This window comes from Miniopterus natalensis, chromosome 6 (genome assembly GCF_054644295.1).
Source record: "Miniopterus natalensis isolate mMinNat1 chromosome 6, mMinNat1.hap1, whole genome shotgun sequence".
NCBI lineage: Eukaryota > Metazoa > Chordata > Mammalia > Chiroptera > Miniopteridae > Miniopterus > Miniopterus natalensis.
Genome location: NC_142086.1, coordinates 55,467,686 through 55,495,545, shown reverse-complemented (window position 1 = coordinate 55,495,545; position 27,860 = coordinate 55,467,686). Strand labels below are relative to the sequence as shown.

Below are 27,860 nucleotides of genomic sequence, written 5' to 3'. Positions count from 1 at the left end.
AAACTATGTTTTATAAGAACAGTAAAAGTGAGATCATTACAACTGTGTGAGACACTTGTTTATAAACCCATCCTTCAGTTATCAGGCCTAGTGTTATTTCTCAGGGAACGCTGCCCCAACCCCAACTCTATTACATGTTCTCCCAGCCCCTTGGACATCTCCTTCATTGCTTTTAACACAATTATAGTTTCTACAATTATTTTATTGATCTCCTTCTCCATTTAGACTGCAAACTCCAACAGATAAGGAAGTGCGTGTCTTTACTCTCCAATATGTCCCCAATGTAGGTACTATTTATGCTTGACATATAGATGCTCAATAAATATTTGTCAAATATATAAATGAATGTTATTTTATATCTACAGGTCTTTCATAGTGCTATTTCCCTCTATCATGACTCTCCTTTCCTTCTTTGTCTGGCCAATTCCTGTTTTCCTTGAAAATTCAGATCAGCATCCTTCATCTTGGAAGTCTTCCCCAATCCCTAAGTCCAAGTTAGATACTCCATTCCTGTGCTCTCATAGCATCCTGGATATATTTTTATATATCATATACACTTGACCACAGAACTTGTCTAGTTCTCCCTGTCTCTCCTACTGGACTGTGAGCTCCTGAAGGATAAGGGCTATATATGTCTATCACCTGTATATGCTCTGCAGGTAGCACAAGTGCCTAACATAGAGGGGGTATTCAGTAAATGTTTGAATGCATATAGATGTGCTATACTGCACTTTATTACACAGGCTCACATCTGTCTGCAGAAAGCCCCATGGAGTGAAAACATTGTAAAAATAAAATAAAGCTTGAAATAAAACCCCAACATTTAAATTATATTAAAATTTTTCAGAAAGAACTGTGACCTAACAAAACAGCTTTAAAAAATTTTTTACACTACTCCCCTTGGTGTGATTTAAGAACAACAAATTTTATAACAAGTATCAGAACACTAAAAAGAATTTTTAAAATAATAAATCAGTTCTAGGGAAACAGAAAAGCTGAATGTTGTACTCTGTGCCAAGTTGAGTCATCTTAAAATAATAATATCTCAAGAACCACTCTCTACAATTTTTCCATTATTGAAAGGATACTTTAACTTGAACATTCCCCTGCAAATGACTTTACCTTTTTATAGACCATTGTAATGACTTCTGTAGATTTCTCCTAGGTCCCTATATTGAAAGAGAAGAATTCGTTGCTAAAGCAACTTCATTTTTCTTAACACATGATCTATCCCTCCAGACTTGTGAAATATTAAATGCTCTTCCAATGATTCTTTAATGGACATAATTAAAACAATATAGGGATTGAAGCTTATGTTATTTGGCTGCTTCTATTACAGCTCATAAATTACTGTGCATTTGCCCTTGTTCAAAACTTAAGAATTTCAAGCTAATGACAGTAAATCACTAAACTGAGCACAAAACCATTCTAAGAGTGAGGCCTGTCCAACTGCACAGTCATGTGGCCACAAAACAAGCCCCAGGGAAAAGATATAGTCCACTGACAAATTCATAAACATGAACGAGATCTCTTGTCCGTTCCCTTACTGCACTGATAATTACACCATAAAAATGGTATTTAAAATCTTCACATTCAAATCTCTAGAGATTCTATAGTTTTTTAAAAATCCATTTTACTGTCAGAGAAACAGTCTCCAGGTATTTTTTATCTATCTCTTCTATTGAAATTCCCCATCTCCCTTATCTCATGCCCAGGAATAACAGAAAATATCTTCCCATCACTTCCTGTAAGATGTCCCTTTTATGCTCCCAAAAATCATTATAGGCTGTCTATCTAGAACCACAGGAAGTAAAAGTAAAAGTAAAAAACTAATTCATTCTGACATTAGAACTAAAATGAGCTAACTCTTCTGGGAAGAAATTTAATCAGTTTAAAGAGTTGGCCTAAAAATGAGATAATAAATAAGTGCTATTGAAAAGCTAAATTTGTTGTAGAAATGTAGCCTTTTTATAATTTTTAATCTCAATTTTTAATGAAAAGGCTAATTAATCTCTAAGTCCTTGAGAAGATATATAAGATTAACTTATAGAAAGGAACTAAGATCTAGAAATTATTCCTTATAAAAACACTTTTTTAAAAAAGTCCAAGTAAACTGGCCCCCTCAAAAAGTCAAAGTAACTGACATATGGAAAACAAAAAGAACAGATACATACAAGCATTAAAAATTGAGAGACAGAAACAAATTTTATGAGTTAAGGTTATAGAAAGATTTGGCCCAGAAGATTTTCCCCTCAAGGTTAGCTTCAAATTTTTTATTAGTATGGTATCACACAAAAAACAAACACATAAAACTGAGGTATAAATCTCTTACGCTTATATCTCCCATACTTCTACAAAGCAGAAACTAATTTTTGGGTTAAACATACAAACAATAAAACCAATAATAACCAAAATAGCAACATTAATTTAAAGTGAAAAATAACGTTATTTTTTAGACAGTTAATTGCTGCTTGAAACCTGACCGTGCTACTCACTGCCACAGCAGATTCTCTTGAGTGTGTCAGTCCTGAAGACTGTAGTGACTGCTTTTATAAAATAATAAAACCAAGTAAAAAGTAGGAAAAAATTTTAATATGTTTTTATTGATTTGAGAGAGAGAGAGGAAAGGGAGAGGGGGAGAGAGAGAAACATTAATGAGAGAGAAAAACACTGCACACCCCCTACTGGGGATCGAGTCAGCTACGCACATGTGCCCTGACTGGGAATAAAACCGGCAACCTCTCGGTGCATGGGGCAATGCCCATCCAGCTGAGTCACACAGGCCAGGGTAAAAGTGAAATTTTTCATAAAATCAGATGTTGTACCTTTATGATCAACAAATCTATGAAACATAGTTAAGGATGTGAAATTCTTATTTCTAAAACCTAATCACAAATTAATTTTTGTATTGTAAATACATTATTCACAACACTTATACCTTTCGTTTCTAGGATAACTAGGCAGCAACTATAGTTGTAATGAAGAAAATAAACTAACAAATAAAATAGAAACAGACTCATAGAAACAGAGGACAGACTGACAGAGGGGAGAGGGGTTCAGGGACTGGGTGAAAAAGGTGAAGGGATGATTAAGAAAAAAAAAGAAGAAAAAAAAAAAGACACTGATTGCCAGAGAGAAAGGTAGGTGGAAGGAGGTAGAGAGGGTAAAGGGAGGATAAATGGTGACAGAAGGAGACTTGAGTTTGGGTGGTGAGCACACAGTGCAATATACAGATGATACATTATTGAATTGTACCCTTGAAACCTGTATAATTTTATTAACCAATGACCCCAGTAAATTCAATTTAAAAAATAAGTGGTACATATATATGGACTATTACTCAGCCATGAAAAAGAATGAAATCTTGCTATTTGCAACAACATGGATGAACCTAGAGGGTATTATGCTAAGTGAAATAAGTCAGAAAAAGATGAATACCATATAATTTCAGTTATATGTAGCATTTAAAAAAGAAAGAGAAAGAAGAAAGAAAGAAAGAAAGAAAGAAAGAAAGAAAGAAAGAAAGAAAGAAAGAAAGAAAGAAAGAAAGAAAGAAAGAAAGAAAAGAAAGAGAGAGAGAGAGAGAGAGAGAGAAAGAGAGAAAGAGAGGGGGGGAGAGGGGGAGAGGGGGAGAGAGGGAGGGAGGGAGAGAGGGAGAGAGAGAGAGAGAAGAAAGAAAGAAAGAGAGAGAGAGAGAGAAAGAGAGAGAGAGGAAGGAAGGGAGGGAGGGAGGGAGGGAGGGAGGGAGGGAGGGAGGGAGGGAGGGAGGGAGGGAAGAAAGAAAGAAAGAAAGAAAGAAAGAAAGAAAGAAAGAAAGAAAGAAAGAAAGAAAGAAAGAAAGAAAGAAAGAAAGAAAGAAAGAAAGAAAGAAAGAAAGAAAGAAGAAGAAGGGAAGGAAGGAAGGAAGGAAGGAAGGAAGGAAGGAAGGAAGGAAGGAAGGAAGGAAGGAAGGAAGGAAGGAAGGAAGGAAGGAAGGAAGGGAACGAAAGAAAGGGAACGAAAGAAAGAAAACAGAAACAAATTCACGGATACACAAAACAAATGTATGGTTGCCGAATGAGGGGGGGACTGAGGGGAAGGGTGAAAAGGGAGAAGGAATTAAGAAATACAAATTGCCAGTCACAAAAATAGTTACAGGGATGTGTAGTACAGCATAAGAAATAGAGTGAATAATATTATAACTTTGTATGGTGTCAGATGAGTACTAGACTTATTGGGGGAATCACTTCTTAAGTTATATAAATCACTATGTCTGTCATACCCCTGAAATTAATATTGTATGTCAAGTGTAATTTTTAAAAATTTTAAGAAACAAATGGAAATAAGGAACTGAAAAATACAATAACTGAAATAAGCTCAGTGAATGGGCTCAACAGAAGAATGGAAGAAAAATGTTTCAGTGAACTTGAATACGGAACAATAGAAATTACCCAATTTGAACAACAGAGAGAAAAGAGACTGTAAAAAATTGACAGAGCTTCAGGGATCATAGGACTATATCCAAAAACATCTAACATTCATGTTATTGGGGTCCCAAAAGAAAAGGAGAAAAAAGGCAAGGCTACAAAAGTACTATAAGAAATAATGTCTAAAAACTTCCCAAATTTGGCTAGAGACACAACCTACAGATTCAAGAAGCTTGAGCAAATCACAAACAGGATAAAACCCAATAAATCCAGCCAGTATATGTCATATTCAAACTTCTGAAAACTAAAGGAAAGAAAAAATCTTGAAAGCAGCCAGAGAAAAACAATTCCTTATTTATAAATATTTCAAATGACAATAGATTTCTTGTCAGAAGCCATGGAGGCCAGAAGAAAAATAGCAATTTTTTTCCAAGTGATAAATGGAAAGACATCAACCCAGAATACTATATATACCCAATAAAAAATATCCCTGAGAAATGAAGAAAAAATTAAGACATTCTCAAGTAAAGGAAAGCTAAGAGAATTTGTCACCAGGAGACCTACTATAAAAGAATGGCTAAAGTAAGTTTTCTAAACAGAAAGGGAACAACAAAAGAACAAACATTTGAAAATCAGGGGAGAAAAATAACACAATAGACAAAAATGTGGATAAATACTTTTCTTCTCCTCTTGAGTTTTAAAAATTATATTTGACAGTTAAAATAGCAATTATAACCCTGTCTTACATGGTTCTAAGAACATGTAAAGAAAATACTTAAGATAGTTATATTATAAATGAGTAGAGGGTAAAGAGGTAAAAAAGGAAGTAAATTTCTATACTTCACTCAAACTGATCAAAGGACACTAAAACTGTGACAAGCCATATACATATAAATGTAATACCCATAGCAATCTTTAAAAAGCTATACAAAAAGAACACTCCAAAACATTACTGGTAATAAAAATGGAATTCTACAAAATGTCCAAGTAACTCACAGGAAGGCAAAGAAAAAAAGCAGAGAATCAAAAACCAGGAAAACAGAAAACAAAAAATAAAATGGCAGACTTAATCCTTAACTTATCAATTACATTAAATATAAATGGCCTAATATATCAATTAAGAGACAGATTGGCAGAGTGACTTAAACAATTTATGCTGTTATAAGAAACTAAATTTAAATTTAACAGTATAGACACTTTGAGAACAAAAAGAAGGGGGAAATATGTCATATAAACATTAATCAAAGGAAAGTAGGTGTGGCTATATTAATATCAGGTAAGGTAGACTTCAGAGCAGAGAAAATTATTAGAGATGGACATGGGATGATGACAAAAGAGTAAATCCAATAAGATGACACAGCAATTCTAAATGTGTATGCACAAACAACAGGAGCTACAAATATATGTGAAGTAAAAACTGACAGACTTAATGAGAGAAATAAACAAATCCACAATTAGTGGGAGACATCATCACTCCTCTTTCAACAACTGACAGAACAAAGAAAATAAGCAAGGATGTACAAGAACTCAACACAACCAATCAACAGAATCTAATAGACATTTACAGAACATTTCACCCAACAACAGCAGAATACCCGTTTTTTTTTAAGTCTCCGTGACACCTGGACCATATCCTGGGCCAGTAAACAAATCTCAACAGGTTTAAAAGAATAAAAATCCTATGAAATGCATTCCCTGATCACATGGAATCAAACTAAAAATCAATTAACAAAACTTTAACAGGAACATCTCCAAACACTTGTAAACTAAACTACACTTCTAAATTATCCATGAATCAGAAAACTGTCTCAAGAGAAATCAAAGCATACACTGAACTGAATGAAAAATGAAAATAAAACACATCAAAAACTTGTGGTACCCAGCTAAAGCAATGCTGAGAGGGATGTTTATAGCAATAAATGCATATATGAGAAAAGAGGAAAAGTCTCAAATCAAAAATCTAAGCTCCCACCCTCAAGAAGCTAAAAAAAAAAGCAGCACAAAATAAACCCAAAGCAAGCAGAAGTTAGGACATAATAAAGATGAGAGCAGAAATCAATGAGATCGAAAACAAAAAAAGAGAGAAAATAAATTAAACAAAGACTGGTTCTTTGAAAAGGTCGATAAAATTGACCGACTTCTCACAACACTGACATAGAATAAAAAGACATGAATTATCAGTGTCAGGAATGAAGCGGGGGATATCACTAACAACCATGCAGGCATCAAAAGTATAATCAGGGAATACTACAAACAGCTCTACATACATAAATTTAACAACTTAGCATAAAATGGACCAATTCTTCAAAAATTACAAACTACAACAACTCATCCATTGGCAATCATTTGGAGAGCCTCTGAACTATTAAGGAAATTAAATTAGTTATTTTAAAACTCCCAAGAAAGAAATCTCCAGGCCCAGATGATTTAACTGGAGAATTCCACCAAATGCTTAAAGAAATATTAACATCAACTGTAAACAATCTCTTCTAGAAAATAATACAGGAAGGAAAGCTTGCCAACTTATTGTACAAAGCTAGTAACAACCTGATACCAAAACCAGACAAAGAGAGTACAAAAAAAAAAACTATAAGCCAACACCCCTCATAAATATGGACATAAAAATCCTTAACAAGCTATTAGGAAATAAAACTCAGCAATATTTAAGAATTATACACCATAACCCACTGGGGTTTATTCCAGGGATGAAAGGCTGGTTCAGTATTTCAAAATCAATCAATATAATCCACAATATTAACAGGTTAATGAGAAAAAAACACATGATCATATCAATTGAAACATTTGGCAAAGTTTAATACTCATTCAGAATCTTTTTCTTATTTTGAGAGTACATTTATTAAAGCTGGGGACAGTGAAGCAAGGAAGGGCTTAGGACAGCAGCAGCAACAGGAGTGTGCCTAGGCAGGGCTGCTTTGGCTCACTGACAAGTCAGAGAAAAGGGGGCGTTGGAGACAGGTTCGGGGGGTTAGCCCTGTATGAGCTGCCACTGCTCATTGCTCCCCTGGTTGCAAGTCTGGTGGGGACCCTTGGAGTTTAGAAGATACACACCTGAGGGAAGAAAAGGAGGAAGGGAAAGGTGCAGGTGTGCTCCCGGGAGGGAGAGCGTGCCTCATCCATAATTTTTTTTTAAAAAAACTTTTGGAAAATGGGAATAGAGAGAAATTTCTTCAACTTGATAAAGAGCATCTAGAAAAAACCTACGGCCAAAATTATAAAGATGAAAGATGTAATGCTTTTCTCCTAAGGATAAGGGCAAGACAGATATTTGCTCTCATCACTCTTATTCAACATAGTTCTGGAAATTCTGGCCAGTGCAATAAAGCAATAAAAAGGGGGTGAGGGAAGGCATATGGACTGGAAGCAAAAAATAAAACTGTCTCTACTTGCAGATGAAATGACTGTCTATGCAGGCAATCCCAAAGAAAATATTTTTTAGACAAACTCTTAGAAGTAATAAGTCAGTTCAGCGTGGTCGCAGGATGCAAGATAAACATAAAAATGAATTGTATTTCTATATACTATCAATGAACGCAAGGACACTGAGATTAAAAACTCAATCCCTTTGCAATCGGTCAAAAATGTAAATACTTATGTGTAACTCAAACAAAACATATACAGAACTTACATGCTAAAAACTACACAGTGCTAGTAAAAGAAATCAAAGATCTGAACAAATGGAGTTCTATCCCATGTTCAACATATAGTAAAGATTTAACACAGTAAAGATTTCAATTTCCCCAAAACTGTTATTCAGGTTTATCACAATTCCTATCAAAATTGCAGTAGAAGTTTTATAGATATAGACAAGATCATCCTACAATCCATATGGAGAGGCAAAGGCAAGAGAATAGCTAAAAGCAATTTTGGAAAAGAAGAGTAAAGGGGGAAGAATCAGTCTGCCCGATTTAAACTCATACTATACAGCTATACTAATCAACACTACGTGTGGTATGGCAGAGGAACAGACACATAGCTCAAAAGAACAAAATAGAGAGCCTAGAATCAGACCAACATAATATGGCTTTTGGCAAAGGTGCAAAAGCAGTTCAATGGAGGAAAGATAGCCTTTTCAACAAATAGTGCTGAAGCAACATGGCCATTAATAGGCCAAAAAAACTAACCTTGATCAAAAATGGACACCTTATTCAAAAATTAACTCAAAATGGATCACAGATCTAAATGTAAAATTTAAGACATAAACTTTTAAGAAAAAAATACAGGATCTTAGTTTAGGCAAAGAGATCTTAAAAGCAGCATCCATAAAAGAAAATAACTGATAAATCAGATTTCATCAAAATTTTAAATTTCTGACCTGCAAAAGATCTATAAGAGGATGAAAAGACAAGCTACAGAACTAGGAGAAAATAGTTGAAAAGTACTCTTCTGACAAAGGATAAAGCACTGGTACCTAAAACATATAAAGAACTTTCAAAACTCATCAGTAAAAAAAAGTCCAATAAAAAAGAACAAAAGTATCTTCAACAAATGGTGCTGGAACAACTTGCTATCCATGTGCAAAAAAAAAAATCTAGACATAAACCTTACACTCTTCAGAAAAGTTAATTTGAAATGGATCACAAATCTAAATGTAAAATGCAAAACTATAAAACTCCTAGAAGAAAACATAGGAGAAAACCTGTATGACGTTGGGTATGGTGATGCCTTTTTAGATACACTACCAAAGATATGATCCATGAAATAAATAATAAGCTAGGCTTCATTAAAATTTAAAACTTCTGCTCTGTAAAAAAAAAAAAAAATCAGGAGAATTAGAAAACAAGTCACACACTGGGAGAAAATATTTGAAAAGACACATTTGATAAAGGACTATTTTCCAAAATACACAAAGAACTCTTAAAACTCAGTGATTAAGAAGACAACCTAATACTAAAAATGGGACAAAGACCTTAACAGACATCTCACCAAAGAAGATATACAGATGGCAAATAAGCACATGAAAAAGTACTCCAAAACATATATCATCAGGGAAATGCAAATTAAAATAACAAGCTACCACTACACACCAATGAGAACGTCCAAAGTCTGGAACACTGACAACACCAAATGCTGGCCAGGGTGTGGAGCATCAGGAACTAACTCGCATACATTGCTGGTGGGAATGCAGAATGGTACAGTCAGTTTGGAAGTTTGGCAGTGTTTTACAAAACCAAATATACTCTTGCCATATGATCCAGCAAGTGCACTTCTTGATATTAACCCAAAGGAGATGAAAACTTATATCCACACAAAACCTGCACTCAGATGCTTATGGCAGTTTATTCATAATTGTGAAAACCTGGAAGCAACCAAGATGACTTTTAGAGGGTGAGTGGATAAACTGTGGTACAAAAAACCCCAAATAGCCAAAGCAATCTTGAAAAAGAAGAGTACCTGATTTCAACTTTATTACAAAACTACAGTAATCAAAACAGTATGATATTGGCATAAAAAACAGACACAAAGATCAATGGACCAGAACCCACACATATATGGTCAATTAATTTACAAGGGAGTCAAGAATATACAATGGGGAAAGAAAGGACAGTTTCTTTAATAAATGTTGGGGAAACTGAACAGCCACATGCAAAAGAATGAAACTAGACCACTGTCTTAGACCATACACAAAAAATCAACTCAAAATAAAAACTTGAATGTAAGACCTGAAACCATAAAACTGAGAAGAAAAAGGTGATAGGCTACCTGACATTAGTCTTGGCGATGGGTTTTTTTGGATTTGACACTAAAAGTAAAGGAGAAAAAACAAAAATAAACAAGTGGGACTATATCAAACTAAAAAGTTTCTGCACAGCAAAGCAAACTGTCAACAAAATTGTCAGACAGACACAAGCAGAGCAAGGACGATGAGCCAGGTATAGAAACTCGCCAGGGCACAAAAGCCCTGGATGCCTAGCAAGGGGAAAAAGTGGGAAAACAAGAAACTTGTCCCCAGGGGAACCTATCCTCCCCTAGCATATCGCTGGTCATGCACTTTAGATGCCCTGAGCACTTCCTCCCTAAAGATATCATCTAGGCCTCAGTTGTATTTCCACTCCAGGCCCAGAAAAGCAGCAAAACCAGACAAGTGGTGCCATGGCTGCCTCAGGACCAACTATACTGACTAATGAACCCCTGCCCTGGCACGGACCAATCAGTGGGGTCCATGACCCTGAAAGAGCACTCCTGGAAAGCTGATGAATATTCTATTAAGACACTCCCCTGAGACCTCCCCTAAGATTGCACCTGCAAGAGAGAGATAAACACACTCAGGACAAAGGACCCAGTGTGTGCTCCCCACCAGTGCCATTCCCTTCCCCCTCCTTCCATCTAAGGGACCCCACAAGACTTGCAATCAGGGGAGCAATGGGAAGCAGCAGCTGTTCAGGGCTTACCCCCTGAACCTGTCTCCAAGGCCCCCTTTTCTCTGACTTCTCAGCGAGCCAAAGGAGTCCAGCCGAGGCTCTCCTGTTACTTCTTCTATGCACCTTCCTTGTTTCACCATCTTAATTATATTTTTGCTGCCATCACGGTCTTAATACCCTTTGACTCAGTGCTACATAGCCTCTCCCTTTGGATATTCCCATTCCTCATCCTCTTTTCCTTAAATAAATTCAATTTTTCTTTATTTACTGTCTGAGATGGCTATTTAGCCTTCCTGTGCACCACCAACTTTAACCCATCAAAAATGAAAAAGCAATATATTAAATGGAAGATATATGCAAATCATATATCTGATAAAAAGTTAATATCCAAAATATATAAAGAACTCAACAACAAAAACAATCAGATTAAAAAATGGGCAGATTATCTGAAGACATTTTTCCAAAGAAGACATGCAGATGGCCAACAGGTACATGAAAAGGTATTTAACATCACTAATCATCAGGGAAGGGCAAACCAAAACCACAATGAGGTAACATCTCTCACTTGTTAGAATGACTGTTATCAAAATGACAAGAAATAGCCCTGGCCAGGTGTCTCTGCTGGTTGGAGCATTGTCCCGTGCACCAAAAATTGTGGGTTCAATTCCTGGTCGGGGCGCATACCTAGGTTATAGGTTTGGTCCCCAGTTGGGGAGCATACAGGAGGGAACCCATCAGTGTTTCTCTCACAACAATGTCTTTCTCTCTCTCTAAAAATCAATAAAAACATACCCTTGGGTGAGGATTTTTAAAAAAAGACAAGAAATAACAGTGTTGGTCAGGATATGGAAAAAAGGGAACCCTTGTGGGAATGTATATTGGTGCAGCCACTATGGAAAACAGTATGAAGGCCTTGAAAAATTGAAAATAAACCACCATACATGATCCATCAATTCCACTTCTGGGTATTAATCTGAAGAAAATAAAAATACTAATTTGAAAGATATATATTTTGAGTTCTCTGCAGCATTATTTACAACAGATGTGATGTAGAAGCAAGCTAAGTGTTCATACATAAATGGATAAAATGTAGTATACGTATATAACAAAATATTACTCAGCCATAAAAAGGGAAATCATGCTATTTGCAACAACATGGACAGACCCTGAGGATTAAGCTAAGTGAAATAAGTCAGACACAGAAAGACAAATACCATATGATCTCACTTATATGTGAAATTTACAAAAGAAAAAACACCAAAAAACTAAACTTATCAATGTAAAGAACAGATTGGTGGTTGCCAGGGGCAGGGGAGGAGTTGGAGGTGGGAGAAATAGTTGAAGGGTGGTCAAAAGGTATAAAGTTCCAGTTAAAATAAATACATCCTAGGGATGTAACGTACACCATGGTGAATGTAGTTAACAATACTAATACTATAGTGTATATTTGAAAGTTAAGAGTAAACCTTAAAAGTTCTTATCACAGGAAAAAAAATGTGTAACTATGTGTGGTGATGGAAGTTAACCAGATCATTTCACAATATATACAAATATCAAATCATGATACTATGTGCTTGAAACAAATATAATGTTATATGTCAATTATACCTCAATAAAAAATAAAATTAAAATTGTGGTACATCCATACAATGGAATATTTATTATTCAGCACTACAAGGAAATGGGCTATCAAGACAAATACATAAATGCATTTTACTAAGCAAAAGAAGCCAATCTAAAAAGGCTACATATAATATAATTCTGATTATATCATTCTGGGAAAGGCAAAACTATGAAGACAATAAAAAGATCAGTGGTTTCCTGGGAGGAGAACCTGAGGGGGGTGGAGGGAGATGAACAAGCAGAGCATAGAGGATTTTTAGGGCAGTGAAAATACTCTCTATGATATAAGGACAGATATATGTCATTATACCTTCATCCAAATCCACAGGATGTACAATCCAAGAGTGAACTCTAAGGTAAATGTACCATTCTGGTGAGTGATGTTGATAATGTGGGGGAGGCTAAGCATGCGTAGGGGCAAAATATATCGAAATCTCTGTACCTCCTTCTCAATTTTGTTTAAACCTAAAACTGCTCTAAAATAGTCTTTAAAAAGAAGATAAAAGACATTTCAACAAAGAGGATATACAAATGGCAAGTAAGCACATGAATATTAGCCATTAGGTAAATAAAAATTAAAATCGACTAAATTTAAAATAGTAGTAACAGCAAATGCTGCCGAGAATGTGGTAAAGAAACTGGATCACTCGTACGTCGCTGGTGGGAATGTAAAATGGTACAGTCCCTATAAAAAACAGTTTAGCAGTTTCTTTCTAAAAAGTAGACATACAGCCCAGCCGGGCGTGGCTCAGTGGTTGAGTGTCGACCTTGGATCCAGGCGATTAGGGTTTGATTCCCAGTCAGGGCACATGCCCGGGTTGCGGGCTGGATCCCCAGTCGGGGGCATGCAGGAGGCAGCCGATCAATGACTCTCTCATCATTGATGTTTCTCTCTCTCTCTCTCCCTCTCCCTTCCTCTCTCTGAAATCAATAAAGATATGTTAAAAATTTTAAAAAGTAGACATACAACAACCATATGACCCAGCAATTGCACTCCTGAACATTTATCCCAGAGATATGAAGACTTTTGTTCACACAGAAAACCATACACAAATGTTTATAGTGGGTTTATTTGTAATTACTAAAACCTGAAAACAACCCAGACGTCCGTCAATGGGTAAACTGTTAAACTATGACACATTTCATGTCATGGAATACTACTCAGCAATAAAAAGGGATAAACTATTGATACACCCAACAACCTGGATGAATCTCCACAGAGTTATGCTGAGTGAAAACAGCCAATCCGAAAAGGTTACATACTGTATCATTCCATTTATATAACATTCTAGAAATGACAAAATTACAGAAATGGAGGAGAGATTAGTGAATGCCAGATTAATGAAGGTTTGGGCAGGAGGGAAAGTTGAGTGTGGCTATAAAAAGGGCAACATGAGTTATGCGAGCCTTGCAATGATGGATATGTTCTTTATTTCGTCTGTATCAGTGTCAGTTTCCTGGTTGTGATACTGTACTACAGTTTTGCATGGTGCAACCACTAGGAAACTGGATAAAGAATGCACAGAATCTCTGTATTATTTCTCACAACTGCATGTAAATCTACAAATTATCTCAAAATGAAAAGTTTAATTTAAAAAGGATGAAAAAAAGTAAACCAGAAACTGATTAGAATGAGAACCATACAGAAAAAAAATTAATTCAAGAAACTTTTAAACACACTGTTCTAACTATACATCCTTTCTAAGATATAGTCTAATGACCAAAATATGCAAAAAATCTTGAATTTTATTAATCAGTTTGTTGTTGGTAGTGATACTAATGTAATAACCCCTAAACCATTTTGTGGGTAGTTGAGGCTACAGAAAGTGAGTAAATATTATGATGTATCGGAAACTAGAGTTTTTACCTATGGAGAAGTGAGGTACATACAAGGGTACACATGTGCACCCACACACAAACCTCCTAGATCTGTCCACTGAAAGGGCCTAAAATGCAGTAGCATCCAGTAGAAACAAGCACACAAAAAGCCCCGATAATAGTTTCCATAACATTCTTTACTAAAAGGAACCTGGGTTCCTGGGGAAAATAGCTGATTACTGGCCTGGGACAGGGAAATTACTAGGTAAGCCTGGAACATCCAATTCTTCCAGGAAACAGGGAAGTGCTCAAAAAATGATAGGGACTTATTAAAAAAAAAAAAACAAAACAAAAAACACAAAACCACACACACAAAAACCCCACAGGAGCCAGCTTGAAAACTGTCACCAAATTTAAACAATTTGAGCATCAAAAAGAATTACAATACTTAATTTCAAAATATTGGAATAAAGAGAAGTTGTTTGTGGTAATAATTAAAAAAGAAGGGATGCAGGTAGAGAAGAGAAACCTCTTCTTTACAAATCAATGCCATCATATGGTAGAGGAAGGACAGAATTAGAAAACCACTACTTTGCAACCCCCAATGTAATAAATGATTTACACAAGAATATTCAGTAACTGGGTTAGTTTGTTGGGGAACAGGATAGTCACTCAGTGTCAAAGTATCAACCCACAGATTACTTGTTAAAACAAAAAGTAATTTTTAAAAAGAGAAATAACAAAGGGGTAATGGTATCTTTATAATGCACAGATTTGGCAGTTACTACCTCAGCATTAGCAACAGTGGAACAACCTGACATTATATGTGTCCTCCTGTGGTGCTATGAGAAGGATACAATGTCACCTATGTAAAACCGCAACAAAAAATGTTCAGCCTCAATCTAATCATGATGAAAGAAACAATTAGTAAAATATGGGACAATCTACAGATAGTTAACCTGGACTCTTCAAAAATATAATGTAATCCCCCCAAAATGTGTGATTATTCTAGAATAATTAAAGAAGACTAAAGCGATATAATAATGAAATGTGATGTATGAATCTTGATTGGGTCCTGGATTGAAAATAAAGTCAGCTATAAAAGTCATTTTCTGACAAATAAGGCAAGTATATATTAGATGTTCTTACTAAATTAGTGTTAATTATCTTAGTTATAATTAGTATTGTGGTTATATAGGAAAATGTCTCCATTCTTAAGAGAAGCATGCTGAAATATTTAGATAGGAAGTGTAATGATGTCTGCAACTTACTTTTTAAATAGTTTAGAAAAATGTGTGTGTGTGTGTGTGTGTGTGTGTAGACAGAAAAAGTTAAGTAAATGAATCTAACAGAATTTTCCACGAAATATAAAACTATTACATTCTTAGTGTTTTTATTTCACCAAAAGTCTGTTAAAATCAGATACAGAGTAAGAAACATATCTGTATTACACCAAAACATCTAGTTTTATGTGGACAAATAAGACTAGGGAGGTTAAAGAGCTGTCCTGAATGAACTGTTTTGGTGCACTGTGCGACACAGCTGGATGGACTTATTATACATTGTTGGCACTCTGGGTATTGCATATTTTTGGCAGCGTGCTTGCAGAATACTGTTAAATATCAGAAAACTTAAGACCAAGCCAACAACAATGGGAGAAACACAAAACAAAAATTCTGTGAACTTGAGTAAAATAACTTGCAAAGACTACAATTCAGTCTGTGTCCTGCATTCTAGCAGCCAGAACTCCTCTATTAACTAGCACATCTGCCATTTTTCTATACAGAATCAGTATTCCAAGTGATGGCCAAGTATCACCACAAGATCCTGACAAGATTTCTTGATCATTAAAGTTAGCTATGTTCAGTTTCACTTTAACATATTGCAAGTTCTGTAATATTCTGATCCTTTAAAACCCGTTGACCCATATTTGATATATATGATAGCTCTCTATTAACTGGTATATCTGATTAACCAGAACTATCCATTTCTTAACAATGGTGGAAAACAGTAGGGGAGTGGGTGTTGGAGCACAATACAAGATTTCATGACAAAAAGTAGATACATCACAGAGATACATCACTTTTACAAAATAGACCTTCCAACAAGAGAGGCAATAAAAAAACTCAACAATTTCTAAATGTAATATTCAAAATGTATATTTTTATAATCTTTGTTATTTTTTGAGTGTTTAATTGAACAAGTGAGTTTGGTCACAAAGTGAATTCCAGAGGAACCAACGACATCTGTGGAAGGGAGAAGAAGTTGGAGTTGGGGTCTTGGACAATCATCGCACTATGAGGCTAGTACTATTATCATCACCATAATAAAAGTACGGAAACTGATGCCCTGGCCGGTATGGTTCATTTGGTCGGAGTGTCGCCCAGTGCACTGGGAGGTCACAGGTTCAGTTCCGGTCAGGGCACATACCTAGGTTGCGGGTTCAATCCCTGTTTAGGGTGCATGCAGGAGGCAATTGATGGATGTATCTCTCTCAAATCGATGTTTCTCTCTCTCTCCCTTCCTCCCTCAGATCAATAAAAAATAAAATAATAAAAAATTTAAAAGTGAGAAAACTGAAAGGCAGATATTAACTTCCCCCAAGCCACATAACTAGTAAGTGGGAAGAGCCAGGATTCAAACACAAAGTTCAACCCCACAGCCTGCCCTCAGGATGACTATACTATCTAGTATTACCATTGTCTGTTTTTTTGAGGAGGGACTGATGCTACCCTTTACTGAACACCTGCACTAAGTACTTACAGCCCTGTGAAGTAGGATTTTTATTCCTATTTTTCAGAGGAGAACATCAAAGCTGAGGAAGGCTGAGTAATTTGTCTTAAGTTACGCTCCCAATAAATGGAAAAGCTAGAATCCAAAACCAGGTATGTCTCATTCCATGGCTCTTGTCCTTTCTAGTACTACACTCTGCCTCCCACAATCTACGTATAAACCGTTCCTTATTTTTCAAGAAAGCAGATCTTCTACTATACAACTTTTGGTTGTTAAACATGTGTTCCTATATTTGTTTGGAATTAATGAAACAATTTCCCTGGAAACATTATTTCTGGTAATTAATGAGATTTTACAATATGAGAGAATAAAGTGGGGATTTTATAACATAGGAAATTATCCTAAAAAGGCCCTCAAAAACTAGTTCGAATCCCTAAATTCAACAGGCTTGGAAGTCAGTAATAATTAATGGTATCTATGAAAATCTAACCAAAAAAGGGCTTGTACCAGTTAGGGATCAGGTGAAGATATGACATGATTGAAGCTTCATATTATACAAATACACTACTAAATGTTTTTTAAAAGCTGAGAACTCTACAATTTTGTAGAGTTCTCAACCACTCCAAAAATGTTCATAATGCATATAATTGCCCTTCTCTTAAAATAAAAAAACATTCTCATTTTACTTACATACTTAAATCCCACTTGTTCCAAAAGGAATTTAAAACAGCTGAAATCATCCTCACTGAACCTTAAGTGGAACCAAGAAACCCAGAGTCCTGGCTGCCAATTGGTTTGTAAGATTCTGATGCACATTTACATTTTGAGGCCAGAGCTACAACATGTGAACCTTCAGCAACTCTCCTAATCTAAAAAAAAAAAAAAAAAGAGGATAATAACAGTACCTGCTTCACAAGGTTGTGGTGAGCTGTCAACGAGCTGACACACGGAAGATTAAAACTGTGTCCACATTTAAGCATTCTGTGTGTTATTTATTATTGTTGAAGTTGATGTACATCCACAGTTGAAGCACCACTTGGATGGAAAAACACCCATCAGCTTTCTCCATCTTTGGAAAAGCTTTAAGGAAACATTCAAAACTTGATCTCACACTTGTTCTCTTAACATCTGTATCTTCTTCCTTTAACCACCACACATGGTGAGAACCTTTTTTTTTTTAAATTGATTTGAGAGAGAGAGAGAGACACTGATGTGAGAGGGAAACATCGAACAGTTGCCTCTTGTACATGCCCCATCCAGGGATTGAACCCGAAACCTAGGTCTGTGCCCTGACTGGGAATCAAACCTGCAACCCTTTTGGTGTACCGGAAGACGCTCCAACCAACGGAGCCACATGGCCAGGGCAAGAACCCCCATTCTTAAAAAAAAAGCTTCCACTGACTCCTCCATCCAGTCAAACTCCCACTCCATTTGTTTTTTGCTAGTTTGAGATGTCCCTTAGAAAAACCAACTGGCATTACCCTGGGGAGGTCAGAACTTGATTTTGTGAGCTGTGCAGAAGCAGGAAAACAGAACATACAGACCACAAGAACCACAATACTAATACACTAACGGAAAGTATACTTGGCGTAAGGTCCCAAAGTTAAATTCTCTAATCAGCTCCTCCTCTTCCTATAGGAAATCTATAAATAGAAAGCCAAATTATAGCCAAACATTTCCTGGGATAGTGCAGTCATAGAGATCAGACATTTTAGCTTCTGGGCAGTGAACCACCTTCTCTGAACAGTCCCGAAAAATCACTTCCAAATCCTGTCTCTCCAACTCCCACTTTTCTATATTTCCATGCTGCCCATCCACCTTCTGCTCCGACAGTCTTTCTTTAGATATGCTAATATCATCTATTAGACTACTCTTCCTGTTTTCAACCTCAAAGAGACAGACATCTTTTAAGGTGTCTTCTGCAGAAAACTGAGCTCATCTATTTTGTGATTTTTATTAAGTCAATTCTGAGTTCTGCTGGTGGCACCTTCATCACACCACGTTCACGCCCCCACCCCACCCACCTCCATCACCTTCTAATCACCTTATCTTTCCTTAATTCTTAGCTTTAATTTCATTCTCCGCCCCATAAGGAATGAGAATTCTCATTCTTTTGTATTTCATTATCAAAACTGATACAATTTGCCACCCATTTCTTAAAAACTTTCCCCATCACTGGCTTTAACGGAGCGCCCCAAAAACTGTTGATTTGGCTCATTAATTTTAAGTTGCTCTATATTACCTATGCTGGTTAAGAGTCCAGGTCGTAGAAGCAGACAGGCCTGGATCCAAATCCAGACTCTACTCCTTACTAGATATATGCTCATGGGAAAGGTACTTAATGTTTCTAAGCCTTTTCCCTCAACTGTAAAGTGGACATAATGATGTAATTGCCTATAAGTACTTAGCATAATAAGCTTATTCTGGCACAAAGTAATCACTCAAGAAATACTATTATCTCTGTGCCCTAATTCTCAGCTCCTGGCATTCTATTCTCCTCTTCCCATCTTGAAAAATTCACTGTCTTAAATAGCTTTAACCAATACTACAATTAAGTATATTCCTAAAGTTAGTGTTGCAGCACTAAACCTTTCACTTCAGTAATAAAATCACTATTTGTGTATTTCACCAATATCTAAGAAATAAGTAACCTGTGAAAACAGATTTCATTTTTGTACTCTTTTTTAAAATATTCATTTCCCTTGGCTTCTGCAATAAGACACTTCAGATTTTTCCTCTCTGGCCATCTCTTCTTGGGCTCCACTGCCAGCTCATCCTCCCATACTCAGACTCTAAATGTTAGTGTTCTAAAGGGAAAGCTAAGTATTTTCTTCATTTCTCATAGTATAGTCGCTTCATTGGTGGATCTCATGCTTCATCATTGCTAAAACTGCAATCTGTAAATAAACAGACTTCCATGTTACCTCTGGTGCAGACCTCGCCTCTCAGTTCTAGATCACTACAGCCAACTGCCTATTGACACCACTGAGTGATGACAAGGCAGGTTAAACTCAATAGATCCAAAACTAGATGCATGGTTTTACTGGATTCATGATCCACAATCAACCAAACCTACTTTTTCTCAAGTATTCTGCTGTTGTTAGTGCATAAATGGTACCATCATCCATCCAAGTTGCATAAGGTGGAATTCTACAAGTCAAGGTTATCCTTTATAGCTTTCTTCTTCCTCTCCCTCCAAATCTAATCTATTCCAAATTCCATTCTATGGATCTTGTTGCATGAATTTCAATCTATTTTTTTTACACTAATACCAAATAATCTCACTTGCTGGTTTCATTCCCCTACTGTCCATGTTATCACTATGATACCAAAGTCTCTATCAAAAGAAATTCCAGACTTCCCTGCCTTTCCTGTTTATCCCTCAACTCACATTTCAACAATTTAATTTCTTATTCCTTCTAAATATTCTATCTACTCCAGCCACAAAAATCTACTTTACAATATCTGCATATGACTTACTCTTTCCCCTCCTCTTCACTGACCAACCCATGTCTTTTTCTCTCTGTCAAAACTCCTCTTGGAATCCTGCAGTCATTAACTCAACCCAATATCACTCCTTACTGGGGAAAAAATTAAGTTACAGATTCAGGGCCATACTTTATGCAGCCCAATCATCTATCTTTGACAGTGACACCAACAAAACATATTACATCTTTCCTCCCAGATATGATCCTTGAAAATCTGTCATTACCCAAATACACTAATTCTTTCCTTTAATAATACATCAAGCACTGAATCTATAAATACATACCTGTTTTATATGTCTTTTATGAACTCATATATTTTCAGCCTTTTCTATTTCGTAAGGTTATGAATTTCACAAGTTTAACATCAACCATGTAAAACTGAGCTTCCTTTATTTTTTCTGAATTTCCTAAGGATCAAGGTAGTCTTCTCATTATATCATTTTCTGATTTGGTGAACAAGCTGATAGTTTTCTCACCCAAAGCATTTGTGATATTAAAGGAATACATAAATAAATACAGCATGAATCATGCTCTTATATTCTGCTTAAAGGGTAAGATCCAACTGTATTCATATCTATGTTCCTAGTGTCCATAATAATGTTTCACAAAGAGAAGGTGCTCAAAACACGTTCAACAGAATTAAAGGAATTCTGCTTAGGACTGATGTAATGTTTGTGAATGCCAAAAAGAAAACAGAACTTCTCAAATAGGTTAACTCTGCTTATTTTCAAGAAAAAATGATTATTTGAGCTAAAAAAAAAAAAAAAAGTGGGTGGGGTTAGAAAGAATTGATGCCCGGTATAGGTGAGGAGATTGTAATGTAGCATCTTTGTGCTTTAAATGAAACAAAATACACTGTGAATGTGATCACTGAATCACTGCCAGTGAAAAAGGCATGAAGACTTGGAGGGTTGCCAAAGCCTGGAAAAGAGCAAATAAGCATAGGTCTGATTTTTTTCTTTAATGGAAAGGACTGCCAACAATAATCCAGTATACCTGACATCAATCTTTTTCTAAATTCAGATTATTTACTTTAAAAATAGCTTCCAATTGCTTAGAAAAGAAAGTGGTAAGCATTTGTGGAACCAGCTTGAGTTATACTAATCTAATTTCCTTTTTTTTAAAGAGTGTTTATAGATAGATCATACATCAAAATGCAGTAAAAATAGTGGGTAGGAAGGCCTGGGGGGGGGGTTGAGTATGGGGTGAAGGGGGCCAATGGGGAAAAGAAAGGGGACATCTATAATACTTTTTTTTTTTTTTTAGACACTCAATGTTTTATTTGCATGGTTAATAATTACATTTCCAACAGTGCACCAAGCATCAAGAATAAGATTATTTTGAGTAATGTAATATTTTCAACAATAAACTTATAAAAATGGCGTGTAGGTACGACTTCAGCAAGATATTTGACCAGGTTCTCATCATACCCATAGGAATAAGGTAAACATAAGATGGCCAACAATACAACTATGTGGCTAGGTAACTGCTTGAGCGACCACAACAAGTGCTCATCAATGAACAGCTATCCACCTGAAGGGCAGTTCTGGCAAGCTTCAGGACTCGATCTGTGGCCTTCTCCTGTTCAACAATTTTATCAGTAACTTAAATGAGTATGTAGAAGGTTACTACACTACTGTTGGCATCCAATGTGCTGTTGACATGAAACCAGGGGGCTCATAATAATAATTATGAAAAGAGCCAGAGTCTAAAAACACAATGATAAGCCAGAAAAATGAGCTCACTCTAATAAAATGAAATCTAACAGGGAAGAATGTCTAAGGGGTCAATTGATACCTGTGTCCAAACATATACATACAACTGTGAAATGGGCAAGTGCTGTGACTTAATTGCGACATATGTAAAACAAATAAGTAAACAATGGCTTTAGCTGACCTCAAGCTTTGTTCTATCTGAACAGCAGCAAGCTCAATATGATGTGGATATCAGAAAAGCTAACGCGATGTATGTTGCAGCAGCAGTAGTACCCCAAACATGGGAGACAGGAGTTCTGCTCAACTCTGGGCTGATCAGATCACAACTGGGATACTGGGGCCGTGCCATTCTAGGGGTGACAGTCTTCAAAGGATCTTAACCTTATTGGCACATATTCAGAACAGATCAGGATGTTTATGAGCCTGGACACTATTTCATGAAAGGAGACACGGAAGGAAACAGATTTATAAATAGGACAAAAACGATGCCTTCAGAGGAAAATGATGGCTACCTTCATTCAGTCATTCAACAAACATAAATGTCAAACCTATTTCAGTACAGGCATTGTGATGGTGGCTGGGGATAGAGAAAACAGCCTATGTCAGTGAGAAATCCGCGTGTGTATCAAAAGAGTTGAAACAGCCATGCTCTAAAAAAGGACTGAATTATTCCACGTGATATCATAAGGTAGAAATAGGAGCAATCGAAAGAAGTTAGAAAGTTACCAACTTCAGCTCCATATAAGGAAGAATAGTATTCTAAGAGTCAACGCTCTCTAACGAAGGAAGAAGCTGCCTTCGTTCTGATTGAGAAGACTGCAGGGTTCTGATTGCGAGGAGACTGCTGAAATAAGAAAGGCGCTGAACTGGACCCTCTTTAACGTTTCTCACATCCTACACTATGATTCCACACTTCCCCAGGGAAACAGACTCACCAGATTCATCCTACTCGCGTACTTCAGCGTCACAAGTTTCCTATAGTTGCTACTTTCAGCTTTGTACCCTGTCCCACACTAAAGCGATGCTTTATAACTGGGAATGGATCTGAGAGCAACAGGACTAATGAGATATAGGAAGAAACTGACCCATCAGAACACAGAACACAAAAGATCAATACTGTTCAATAAATGTAAGAATTTATTACTGTAAAATAAACGTAAGAAGTATCTGTCCTGTAAGTTACAAACTCATTTAAAAATACCCCATTATGTTCAATTAACGTAAATACCGTAAGGATTTAGTATCTACAGCATCTCTTGCTGGGAGCCATTTTTTTCTGACCAACAAGGAAGAAATTTTAACTTAAGACCACTTCCAGAAGTTGTGTCCTAAATAAGCATTCCAAAGCCCTGTATTATAAGGTTATGTGGAAACTAGGTTTGCCATATATTTCTAATAAGAAATGATTCATCAGATAGAGCAGGCCAAATACCACGAACTAATCAAATTGTGAAATTCTGATTAAATGACTACTTAAGTTTAATCCATTTTCAAAATCCCATGCAGGATAAACATAGACAAAAGGCCTAGACCATTTAGTTCTGGCTGTTATAAATTGCTAAGACTATTTAAGCTTACTTCCATTTTACTTTGTAATTTTAAAAGTCTCCTACTGGCTCTATAAGCTACAGCTGGGCATTTAAGGAGTTCACCCTTCCAAACTGTTACATATTAACTTCTTGGAAGCAGTCCCTCACACTTTAGCGCTTTCTCAGCTGTATGCAGTTAAATGGGCCACAATTCGATTTCCAAAGGCTCTTTCACAAAGCTGCCCGGAAAGACAGAAGCGAGAAAGAGGGGCATCTTGAACCACCAGTCTCTAAAAAGGAAGGCTTCCCCTCCTACTGCCATCAACCTCGACGGCTCTGCCCCGTTTCTCACCACACTGCCTGGGCTTTTCGGCTTACAAAGAAAAAGAAAACACAGCTTCCAGTTTTCCCGGGACGGGGAGGTCCCCTTCTGCAGAAGTGCTGAAGCTCGGCTCCCCACGGGGGTGGCACCCAGTTGCCAAGGCAGCGCCAACCCGAGCCGCCCGGGCGAGGGCGGCCGCAGCCTGCGGCGCCGCAGCGCGGCCGAGCCCAGACCCCGCGGCCTCAGGGTCCCGGCCGAGACCCCGACGGCCCAGCGGACGCCAGGACCGCGGCGCGAGGCGGGAGGACGCGGCTCGACTTACAGTGACACCATCCGAGGTGACAGCACCAGTGCAGCTTGAAGCACTTGCCGTGGCTGTGCGTGGCACAGATGGAGAGCCCGTCGCACGGCTGGAAGTCGGGTCTGCGGGCGGCGCAACTCCGCGCCAGGGCCTGCGCCTCGTCCACTTTCTCGCTCTTCCAACCCCGTTCGGGCGCCGAAGCCGCCGCCGCGCTCATCTCCTCTCCCTCCGCGGAGCCGAGACCGAGAGCCCAGGAGAAGCGACGTCCGGGCGGACTGGGAGCCGAGCCGGCTGCAGGCGCTGGAGGGCGCGGCGCGGGCCGGGAGTCACGCCGGCGCGCAGCGGCGGGAGCGCGGCGGTCCCAGGCTCGCCGAGGAGCCGCCCCGGGCTCTGCGACCGGGGGCTGGGCCTGCCGCCGCCTCTCCCTCCCGCCCGCCGCCGCGGCGCGCGCCGCGCCCCACGCGCACGCGCACGCGCACGCGCACACGCGCGCCGGCCAGCGGGGCAGACGACGCGCGCTCCTCCGCGAGCCCGGCCTCGTCACGCACGCCCCGCGGGCGAGCGCGGCGGCGGCGCTCCCTGCAGGCTCCCCGAGTGCCTGCCACGCGCTCGCTCATTCCTCGGCGACAGGCCCCGACCGCTGGAGGCCGTCATGAATACACACTCGCCTCGGCGGCTCTGCTTTCGCACGCCCACCAGTTTACACGCACACTTCCCACGCACACTTCCCTCCGAGCTGGGTCGTCTCGAGGACTGACGCCCACATCCCACCGAGGGTAGTGGCGCCGAGGACACGCCCACCCCCGGGCTGCTCAGTGGGCAGGTCCCCGCGCCTCTGCGAGCGAGGCTCTCTCACGCACACAGCCCCCCCACGCGCCTCACATTCCTCTCGCCACACCTCCCAGGGGGTCTGGGCACGGAGCCGCCCGGAGGCGCGCGCTCCTTCCCGCACGCGCACACTCCCCGAGGGCCTGCGCCGCGTCCACGTCAGGGGCCAAAAGCGCCCCACCCTCCCCACGCGGGAAACCCCAGCCCCGCGCCCGCGCCCGCGCCTGGAGCCGGCCTGCAATAACCCGCGTGCACCCGCCTGGGTCGGCGGGGGCTGCAGTCCAGGCCTTGCTGAGCTGGGAAAGAAACCGGGCTGGGAGTGCGTGCGGTGCTGGGGTGTGTGTGGGGGCGTGTGTGTGTGTGTGTTTGTATGTGTGTGGTGATGCATGTGACTGTTATGTGGCGTGCGTGTGATGAGGTGTGTGTATGCATGTTTGTGGCATGGGTGTATATGACCAATGTGGAGTGTGTGTGGAGGGGGGTGTAGTAGAGTGTACATGGTATGTATGGTATGTGTGCAGTTGCATATGTGTGTGGCCGTGTGGTGCGTGTGCCTGGCATATCGGGTGTGTGCCTGGTGTCCTGGGTGGAGTTGTGTGTGTGGTACATGCGGTGTGGGCACACAAGGAGGATTCATGTTTGCCTTGGGTCCTGTGTGTGCCTTTTTGCACGTCAAGGCCCACCCTCGCCAGCCGGTATGACTGGCTGGCTGGTGGCTGCAGCTCCCCCGCACAGTCAGCTTGCCTTCTTCCCTCCTGGGGACAGGTTGCTCCAAATAGATTTTCTATGCCAGTCTGGACTGTGAGAACCCACCCGGGGCTGGATTCAATGAAGAGAAAACAAACCATTTGCTCCCAGGGAACACGGTTGGGAATTCGTGTTTCCCTGCAACAAGGCCAAACTCAGCCTGAACACAAAAGGAGGGGACCTCCTCTCCTTATTTTCAAAGCAGAGGAAAGTGCCTATAATTGCCAAGGTTCAGGGAACAACAACAAAGCTTTTCAGTACAAATGCTGTGCGAGAACATGTTTATGCCCAGGTTCACTCTCTCCATTACTTTATTCCTTTCCTACTTTACACTGACAAGGAGACTTGTCATGGTTTTGAAATGACCAAATTCATCGTTAAGCACTGAAATTTCTTGCTTCTATAAACAATCTTTCATAAATTTTCTCTTTTATTTAACCTTGGCTTAAGAGAAATATAATTTGCATATATCTGACTCTAAAGTCTTTATTAGGAGTTGGGGAAAGACTCAACTTGATGAAACAGGTATTTTCAAGAAAGATCTGAATCAAAATCCCAAAATAATGATTCCCCCAATAACCTAAGACTGAAACAGTTATAAGCATGAAGCATCATCTCTTCAGCATCAGCCCCAGGTGCCCTCCTCCTGAAAAAAAACCTAAGGTCTTATCCCTGAGTTAAAAAATCTATCCATTCCCGCTGTTAATTTCACAGTCTGGCCCACCTCAAAATAACTTGAGTCAAAGGAAAACTTAATCAAAGAAATCCATAATACATGACTGCTGTAGCAGGCCAACCCAGAGCTTTTCAAAGGAGGGATTCCCATCTCTCCTACCTTATTTTTCTCCTTCCCCAATTTATAAACTCACTCTAATACTGTCCATATTATATAAGGCCTTATAACAGAATTCTTTCAATATTTCAGTAACTAATATTTGAACAGGATCCTTCCACTGGCTCTCATTCTAGGGTGAACCATGTTACAAGATTCTGCTATACATGGAACCATGCCATCTCAGCTAGTGAAAAATGATCATGAAAAAGAATGCAATATAGCACCTTAGCCACCAGGCAAGAGAAATTATCCAAGTACCCTATTTTATGCTAGCCACATGATTTGAAGCTGAGAGACCTTTACATTTGCTATAAAAGAAAACTCATCCCATCCCCTTGCCCCGAAGATGTCATTAACCTCTACTGTCTGCAGTGCAGCAGGAAGAGATAAATATGGTGTGACCTCAACCACACAGCCTTCAGAAGGTGGTGTCAGGATACAAGTTTTTAAATTTTTATTATGGAAAATGAAGCACATACAGAACTAGAGAAGCTAGTATAATGACCCCTCATGTACCCATCATTTGGTTTCATTACACATTAACTCATTTGGAAAATCTTAATTCCCATCTTGCCACTGGATTCTTTTGAAGCAAATTCTAGATATCATATAATTTCATCCATAAATATTTTAGTATTTATCTCTAAAGGAACTTTTAAAAACCATAACCCACAATACCATTGTCACATAATAGGATATAATTTGATCATAAATATGAACTTGTCCAATAGCTGCTGACTACCTCTCCAGCTCCCCTTTAAGAATGCCATTCCTTCTGTCTGGAATTTTCCCCTTTCCCCTGCCTTTCTCTTCTGCCTACCTCCTTGGCTTATTTACCCCTTCCTCAAAGAAGATTTCTCTGACCAACCCAGACTATTATATACACTCCCCCTTCATATCACTTACAATTTTAAATAAATAATTCAGGAAGAAATTATTGAGCTAATGTCTTTCCCCATCTCCTTTTCCCTGCCACAAACTATAAGCTCTTTGAGGACAGGAACATGGCTTCTGTCTTATTTATCACCTGTTCCCAGTACTTAGCACAGACAATAAATAATTGTTGAAGTAGTGAAAAGTATTCCATCTCAGGCTTCCAGAGTCTGGAAAAAAGTCTGCAAATATAGGTGAATAA

General features: G+C 38.7%; 1 protein-coding gene across 2 annotated transcripts in view; it reads right to left on the bottom strand.

The window, feature by feature from the left end:
• C6H3orf70 (chromosome 6 C3orf70 homolog) overlaps positions 1-24,633 on the bottom strand; it is a 52,598-nt gene extending 27,965 nt beyond the window's left edge. Inside the window, exon 1 of one of the 2 annotated variants that reach the window (XM_087818258.1) lies at positions 24,337-24,633. In XM_087818258.1, coding sequence (XP_087674384.1) covers positions 24,337-24,532 — 196 coding nt within the window. In that variant the 5' untranslated portion in view covers positions 24,533-24,633. The remainder of the gene's footprint in view (positions 1-24,336) is intronic. The other variant, XM_087818257.1, reaches the window with a different exon arrangement.
• Positions 24,634-27,860: the final 3,227 nt, after the last annotated feature.